Below are 9,174 nucleotides of genomic sequence, written 5' to 3' on the forward strand. Positions count from 1 at the left end.
ATATATATATATATATATATATATATATATATATATATATATATATATATATATATATATATATATATATATATATATATGGTTCAGGTCTGGGGAAGGGTTACCGTGCGATTACGCACCTTAAACATTACAATGACGTACCTTAAGTACACAAATCACGCACTTTAAGCACACAAACAAAGCATCTTAATTAAAAACACAAATCACGTGCACCTAAAGCTTTAGGTCGACACACCTTAAGTACACAAACCACACACCTAAGTACACAAGTCACGCACCTTAAGAACACAAAGCACACACCTAAGGTTTTAAAATGGCGCACATTAAGTTTCAACAACTCACGCGCCTTAAGCATACATATCGCATGCCTTAAAAAGGAAAACAACACACCTTAAGAAGGAAAATCATTACCTTAAGCTTTAGGTTCACTCACCTTTAAGTTTCAACACTCACGCACCTTAAGAAGAAAATTACGCACCTAAAATAACCGCACGGGAGACATCCCACCGCACCCGAAGTGAATTCTATATATATATAATAGAACAGGTGTATGTGAATGTATCCTTAGATGAAAAATATGGTTTAATCTCATCCAGATCAATTTAATGGTCCAAAATGAAGATTTTTTTAAACGCGGTGTCATTATTTTAATTTTGTGTAAGTTATTTTTTTTATTTTTTATTTTTGTCTTTCGGTGAGTTTTTTCTTCTTCCAGTATACTACTGACTCTATTACAATGCAGTATCTGTTCATAACTACTTTCTCAACCTATTGAAACACAACGAGTCAATATCGCCCCCACTAATCTGAGAGGCGAACCCTCATATTATAAAGCAACTTGATGTCACTAAATCACAAGGTCCAGAAACAATAACCTCTTGCTAACGTACTTAATTAATGATTTTCAAGATTTAAAATATAATATCAAAATTATCAAGAGGGAGGAATTGAGGTCTTCATCTTAGACCCCTTTTGGTATATATTTTTCTTTGCCGCATTCTCAACTTTCTTCTTTAATTTCAATCCTCACCTGCAAGTATTCAATATGTGTTGACATGTGTACTTTACTTTCTTTATATTTCTATTTTTATTTGAGTTCCAAATATTACTGTTATTAATTTTAATCTTTAAAAAAATTGTCGACCGGTCTTAAAGAAAAATTAGGAAACCGGCCTGTCAAATCTAGCTTTATTTTGATTCTTGATGATAATTATTCATTTGGCATACCTACGTATATAATTTGTGTACGTTTAGTTTGGTGTTTGTATATTCAATAGCATCTTTTTATTACGTTATTTCTCATCATGCATGCATGCATATAATCTTCATTATAACTTGTCAGTAGCCAATTATTATTATATACTCCACTTTATAGAAATGTAATGAAAACGTGATGAGAAAAAAAAATCCCTTGTAATTAATTGGTTGAAGAGTGACGATGTGCCTCGAGGTCCCATGTTGAACTTGATGGAAGCCGGATTCCATAGGAGAATTCCAAGTTTGACTGTTTGAGGAGCGGGTACTCTTTGTAGTCATTGTTTGGATTTTCTCAAAATTTATCACTTCAATGTACCGATCAATTTTCATTTGTTGAAAATGTGACTTTGTTTGATAACATAATTAGTTCATCAGTCAATTTTAACTTGTTTGACTGGGTTAAATAGTCAATATGATCAATGTTTGGTTAATCAATTTTTTTGTAACAACTTATTGTTTCAGATCGAACACTAAAATTCAAAAAGTTTCTCAAAACAGTTTTTCCGATCAATTTTTTTGAGAAAATAAATTATACCGTCATGTTGCATGTAATTAGCTATCAACTAACAATTAATTTATCAAACATCTTTCTACAGTCAGCTAATAGTAAAACCTGCTAACAGCTATTTGTCAAACACCTACCTCAACGGAGAGAATTAAATACTATATTTTGGAGAAAGAGAGAGAAGACATATATACATGTTGCTTACTGAGGGGGATTTAATTGGATGTGGAAGAATCCTAAGCTGATGAGGTGGTGGAATTCGTGGGCATGCAATTTAATTTAAAGGTAGATTTCATGTCTGGCGCAAAGCAAACGCAAAACATATATAGGGAGTCACCTTTATTGAGATAACTTTAGTAAATGCACAGTACGTGCATGCCTATTATTAGCTTTTGTTCTTCGAACCACCCCACCCCACCTTAGCAGCTGCTTACCTCGCCGTGTTACTATACTATACGTTGCATTGGTTGTTGCAAAAGCCATATCATTTCCTCCCTTTTTAGATTCCCAACCCCTACCCCGCCCCACTTCATTCTCATCTACGGACTATTATTTACCACCCACCCTTACTTTACTTAATTATTACCATCATTTCCATGCAAGAATACGTTGTTATTTACCGCCCTCATTTGTCGCAGACAAAGCACAAAACCAAAACCGCGTCATTTAAAGTTAGTTGTCTCTTATTCTGTGTCTGTTTACCGTTACATTTGCATGGTTTGCAATGATAACTACTTTATGCTTTTTCTCAGTATTATCCATTTCTCTTCTCCCTGCCTTCATCATCAGCTCCCTTTCAAACCATAATAATTTCTTTGTTTTCAATTCTATAACTTTTTTGATCGTATAACCACTTCCATCTAGTTAAATTTGTTGACACAGCATTGGCGTATATATAGTCTTATTAGTCTAAAACATGTTAGATAAGATATATAAATCGTTATCATTTAATTTCGAAAATATATATATAATATCCTTCACACTTTCAACCTTAATTAGCTTCATCTGCCCGTGCCCAAGGATGTTTGCCGGCGCTGTCTCTTTCGCCGGCGGGATCAATGGGCTCCTCCGATCCATTAGCCGTAGAAATTTTGTTGAAATTATAGTTCTTGGAAATTGGAAATGATTATATTGACTATAATTGCAGAATGTTGTTGAACAAAATTACCACCGCTTGGATCGAAGATGCAATATAATGTTATAAAAAGATGCTACTAACCCCTATAATTATCATTTGTTCAAAAAAAAAACCCCTATAATTATCACTATATTTTCATTATAATGGCTGGCAGTTTATTGCTTGTATGTTAATTTTTTTAAAAAAATTAAATTAAACATCAATCTAATATGGTAAATATGATGATTACTAAGATTGATTTTTGTAGAATTGTATAGCATTACACATAGTGTTAATTCTATAGCAACCTAATACCAATTGTTAGATTAAGAGCTTATCATACGTCAAAAGTTATACTTAATAATGACTGAGCAACTTGATTTAATTGTACTTGTGTAACAGTCAACTATTGCTATACAGCTTGCATGGCTCGACATATTTAGGGAGTTTATTTTGAGTGGGAGAAGATGGGATTTCAATTCTGGCCTTTAATTTAGAGAAGATTTTTCTTCAACTTAAAAATAATATTTCAGAATGAATTGAAAAAGATCATTTAGGTGTTATTTTCAGAACTTTTTAACATTTTGAGATCGATTATATCAACCACACACATGAGCACGCAAGTCTACCATTGACCAAAACATTTAATTAAGAAAAATCATCTTCGAATGTCATGAGTTCGATTCATGCAACACCTCTTTAACCAAACATATAATATAAAAGACTAAATGAACATTTTACAAAAAGTCATGAGTTCGATTCATGCAACACCTCTTTCAGTTGAGCATATTGCACAGAATCTTTATAGTACAGTTTACTTTCCTCATGTTGTTTGTGTCCTATTACAAATGACTATGATTTACCTAGGACACTCTCTTAGATCATGCATGGTTGCGAGTTTTCATCGTCACCACAAAGAAAAAAAAATCCATTTTCCTTGACTAGTGATGATGAAGCGGATGACAACCTCCACACTTATTGTATTTTTTTTTTGTCTCAAGTTTAAAATTAACTTGATTTGGTTCACATACAAATCTTTAAAATGTCACCTTTAATTAAAACAGAAGGTTAAAAGTGACACATTCCAATAGTTGGTCATCAAATTAACCTAGCTAAAATCTTATCTTAGCTTACTGAGATTATGCAGGCTACTCGAATTAAAGATAGATAACTAACTTATCTCTTACTTTTATCTGTTATATATGTACATCATGTTTCAAATCTCTCTGACATATATGAAAATCAAAACCATATTATATAAAATACCGCTTAAAAATTCATTTGCAATTAACAAATTAAATGATTAACAATTTAAACTTCAATTATTGAGTTGTGACAACAGCGTATGTAACCTAACTTGCGGGGGAAGTAACTATATTATATAAATCTCCATTAAACAAGGTACTCACCATGCATGATAGCTAAAATATAATACCCAGTTGGGATTTAATTACTTCATACACATATTCAAATAGTGGCTACAGGCCAATTTCCTTTGTAACTCAAAAACAATATAATCTCCGGTACTCTTGCGCTTAATATAAAATATAGCTAGGTTTTGTGTTGGAAATAGTAGATGGAACATAAGAATATGCCTTAAATATAGATGATGAAACCCAGCCATCTCTAAAATTTTTTTTTTACCAGTGATGGATTGAAGAACACAACGAGTGATACTTATGATGCATTCTGATCATCTGTAATTCATTGCGGTTGTAACAATTACTACGTATAAGATAGATAAGAAATTAGATGAGAAAATTAAGGTGGTCGGTCAACTAGGGCTAGCTAGGAAAAGAGTAATTATTACCGAATATCAATGTTGGAATACACGCAAACATCACACATACACCATAGAAGCCCACAAATATAGAATACTAGGTGAAAGCCTAGATGCAAACCATCAAGAAAAGTTGGGAATTTAAAATAATACACATGCATAAACAAGACCTACTGCAAGTTGAGTTGAGCTGATAGATGTCCAAGAAAGCCTTTGATGGATCACACCTTCAATTAAAGGACAGTAATCACTGTGTCTGACGGTGAATATTCTAGGCAGTAATAGCTAGGGTTTGGAGGTTGCAGAATGGGTAATGAAATACAATCATAGAAGATGGGTGGTGGAAGATGAAGTGGAAGAGGAGTTGAGGTGGCCGGAAAAGCCTCCAGTAGTCCAAGTGTTACCACCGGCGCCACCCCAGAATTGGTTGTTTCCAAGAGCGCCGAGGAACTGCTTTGTTGAATTACTGTTCAGCCCTTGGGTGTCTTCCATTTTTACCGATGATGTGAGCTGAGGAAACTCGGAGGTTGGGCGGGAAGATGAGGCCTCAATTGCTTCGTTTTGGAAAGGGAATAGATTTGTGGGTGGCGGCGTGTCAAAGGCGGTTAAAGACGCCGGCAATCTCCAAGGCTCGGCTGCTAATTGAAAGCTCATATCACCAAACCCTCCGTTTTCGTTAGCCACCAGTTGCGGAGGCTGGAAGCCGCCGAAATGGTTTAAGCCGGCTTGAAACGCGGCCATGAGTGGCGGCTGCGAAAAGTTGCCGGAAATTTCCGCGCTTCCGCAGCTAGTAGGGCATGAAATATGGGCGGCGGTGGAAGTATTAATATTATTACTATTCCCGGCGCCGCCGCCGCTTTGTTTCTCGGTGACAGCTGCGGCGGCTCCCCCGGACTTCTTACTCCTCTTATTCCTCCGGCAGCCTCCACCCACCGGAACGTTTCTCATAGCGCCCCCTCGAGTCCAGTAACGGCGGCACGTCTTGCAGAAGTGGCGCGGCTGCGAAAGGCTGTAGTTATTGTAGTAACAAAACTTGGTACTAGTGGAATCACACCTGGGACACTTTAAACCGTTTTCCGGCTGAGGCATCCGGGCTAGCCGGGCTCGATCCACCATCGACCCGGGCCGGATCGAACCCTGCCCGGCACCCACCGGCGCCGGCACCGGCAGCGTCGAAATCTGAGGATTCTCGAGGCCAGTTCCTTGTTGATGGTAACCTGCAGCAGACTGTTGTAACTAAAAAAAAAAAAACAGAAATTAATGCAAGCCCTAGCGTAAATAGCAAGTATATATTATTATTATTATTATATAAGTATATTCAGCAAAAAAGACTGCATATATAGAAAGCGAGCTAAGCTGGGAATATGAATATTATCTTCTCTTTTAAAAAAGGAAGAAGATGTATATTGGAATTAAAGATTAAGAACCTCACCTGGTGCAAATTGGAATGATCTAAATAGACAGGAAAAGAAGAGAAAACCATGGTTAAATTCGAATTTTTTTTTCCTTTCTTTGATGATCTCTATCTTTAATCTTTAGTAGTAGCTTTAATAAAGGGCGACTGGTTTTTTGGAAATATATGGAGAAGAATATAATCCAGCAAAGAGAGAGAGAATACTAAGGTAGCAGAGAGGCAGCTAGCCTGCTAAGCAAACAGAAAGAAAGCTAAAGGAGAAAGAAATAAAGAAGATGAAGGCAGGAAAGGTAAGGGGTGGGGGGGAGAGGAATTGAATCAAATGAAATGATATGCACATAACTTTATTTTATACTATTATTATTATTAGTATTCAAAAATGTTTTTTATATATATCTTTCTTTTTGTTTTATTATAAAATATAAAATGAATTAGCTAGGGTTTTTACTAGCTTTTGAGTGGGGGCGAAAGTAGTCCTTCACGTTGAAGCTTTGTGTGGGATGCCATTGGACTGCACTGCCTGCCATGTTAGTGGCGTAGGAAAAAGTTGAGTTGTGACTCCTCAAAATTTGCATGGCCAGAGAGAGAAACAAAGAAAGATCGATGTATGTAGAGGGAGGGCAGCATCTATCATGGTGGGATCCTCTCATCCTCTTCTTACGTAATATATATATATATATATATATATATATATATATATATATATATATATATATATATACATATTTGTGTAAGACCATTTCAAGATTAAATAAACCGGTCAAAATTAGGATAGTCGATTGTTACTTATAATATTTATTATAGAAAATATAATACCAATTTGAACTAAATAAATTGTTTCTTATAATAGATATGATGTAATATATATATATATAATGTTAAAATTGATTGTTATTAATGATAAATATTGTAATACTTATAATTAAAATTGTAATTCTATACTTACACATTCAATTGCTTACAATCCCACCTGTCTTACGGATAAAAATTCAGATGATATCGTCTTACACAAATTTTTGTCATATATATTCCAATAATTTATATGTAGATGCTAAGCTTCATTGCGCACATCCATGTCAAGAGAGGGAGATGTCCATAAGCTAATGCTAACTTTTTTGGAAACCGTGGTAGAAAGCTAAGCAAAACCATCCCAAGCCCTAGGTTTCGGTACGTTTCTTCTTCTCTTTTAATTTCCCTAAAGTTCATGTCTCATTTCCCTCTCCCGACGCCTTTTTATTTCTTCATACTACACCACACCAAACATTTAGAATTCTAAGATCCAAATTCAAAATCTATCTTTTAAAAATTGAATTAACAAAGAGGAATCATCGGAACCCCAAACAAGACACCCTACAGATCAGAATATTTAGAAATCTTTGAGCTTGAGGTACACCAAACTTATCCCCTAGGAGGGAGATGATGCTCTAACACCTAAAAGGCCAAAATCCCTTGTCGTGCTCATATGAAAGTCTCACTAACAAATTAGCCTTCAAGTTCTATCTAGTAAATTTTCGACCTTTTCAGAGCACGATCTGGCTTTAATTTCCATCTTATTTTATTATTATATGTCTACTGATATTATACTTTCTTCATCGTGTTTTAGGTTATCTGGTTCAATTTATAATGAAGGTTGACTAAAACTATTTATGATTCAAGTTTATGTATTATTTAGTTTAGTATTAGTTAATACGGATTACAATTTATGTATTTAAAATAGTTACATTAATAGTATTACTAAACACAAAAATAAGTTTTCAAAAAAAAAACACAAAAATAAAATTTAAGAATTATGAAAATAAATAAATATATAAATAAAAGTTTTTTTTGGTGATGAGGGAATTGAAACCTCATATTATTACTAGCTAGATAGTGTGCAGTGGGTAAATATTGTTATTGTGTAGTAGCCCACAAACCACGCATAAGAGGTAAATTGTTAAATAAAGAAAGAAAATTGTATTTGACTATTAAATAGTAAATATAACATGTAAAATAACAGATTAATTTTGATGAAGTTATGGAATTGTTACATACAAGAGTTCCAGTTTTTATTGTATATATTATAATCTAGTATTGAGCTTTATTTGTAATTTATAATTTCTTCCACATACAAATACAAAACCAAATAAATTAATAAACAGTGAATGGCATTGCTAAAAAAATGTTGTAGTTTAATGACATAACTTTTTAATGTAAAATAAAACGTCACATGTTTAATTTCTAACTTTACAATTGTATCAAAAATAATTTTCTTTTTTAAAAGATGGCATCAATCTCTTTTTGGCTCTGGCTTATGTATTGTTTATACACTTAGCTTGTCCGTACAATTGAGCGACATATGATCCAAAGGAACATTGTGTTCAAGGATATAATGATGCTTATCCTCTCATTGAAGGTCATAACTTAATCACAAATATATAATGTATCCACTTTCTTAATTAATTAGATTAGAAAGAGAATGCCACTTGTATAATTAGCGGAAGGGTGAGACAAAATCCACATAAAATTGTGTCATCTAATTACTTGACGATTAAAGTAAAAAATTAAAATTTTGAATCGAGAGGAAAGAAATCATCTAGCCGAGAAACACCTAGCCTAATATCCAAAAAAATTCACTAAAGTCTTTGTTTATATTTTTGGATTACAAAAGAAAGGTGTCCAAAAAGACGTACAAGTAGTTATTCATTTTAGTCATAATATGACATTATAAGACACCAATCTCCTCGATCTCCTCACAAAATATTGCATAAAATCTCTACCTCTACCGATTCCTTTATCCAGTAAGATTCTTATATTAAACATCATATCAACAAATATAATGGTGTTATTATTTCATATGAGATTTGTTTTTGTTGATGAGAATTAAGCGCCAAGCATTTTCACTGGTCTAATCCAAATAGCTGAGGTACTCGGTACTCCTGTGTAGTGATGGTCACTAGTGATAGATATAATATAATTTAGTATCTTTGACCACTTTATATTATTCTAAAATATAATTCTCCTTGGGAGCATTTGATTATTATTCGAATGTTCATGATATTTCCAAGTGTTTTATATTATTTAAAACTTTTGAGATATATATATGTATTAAGAAATTGAACTAG

The 9,174-nt window shown here is 33.7% G+C and overlaps 1 protein-coding gene across 1 annotated transcript; it reads right to left on the minus strand.

Moving 5' to 3' along the window:
* Positions 1-4,664: 4,664 nt before the first annotated feature.
* Positions 4,665-6,369, minus strand: LOC116015396 (dof zinc finger protein DOF5.1-like). Its single transcript, XM_031255446.1, has 2 exons — positions 6,092-6,369; positions 4,665-5,895 (listed from the first exon to the last, which is right to left on the minus strand). The coding sequence occupies exons 1-2, from the start codon at positions 6,140-6,142 to the stop codon at positions 4,984-4,986; spliced, it is 963 nt and encodes a 320-aa protein (XP_031111306.1). The 5' UTR covers positions 6,143-6,369; the 3' UTR covers positions 4,665-4,983.
* Positions 6,370-9,174: the final 2,805 nt, after the last annotated feature.

The sequence above is a fragment of the Ipomoea triloba genome, chromosome 4 (genome assembly GCF_003576645.1).
Source record: "Ipomoea triloba cultivar NCNSP0323 chromosome 4, ASM357664v1".
Taxonomy (NCBI): Eukaryota; Viridiplantae; Streptophyta; class Magnoliopsida; order Solanales; family Convolvulaceae; genus Ipomoea; species Ipomoea triloba.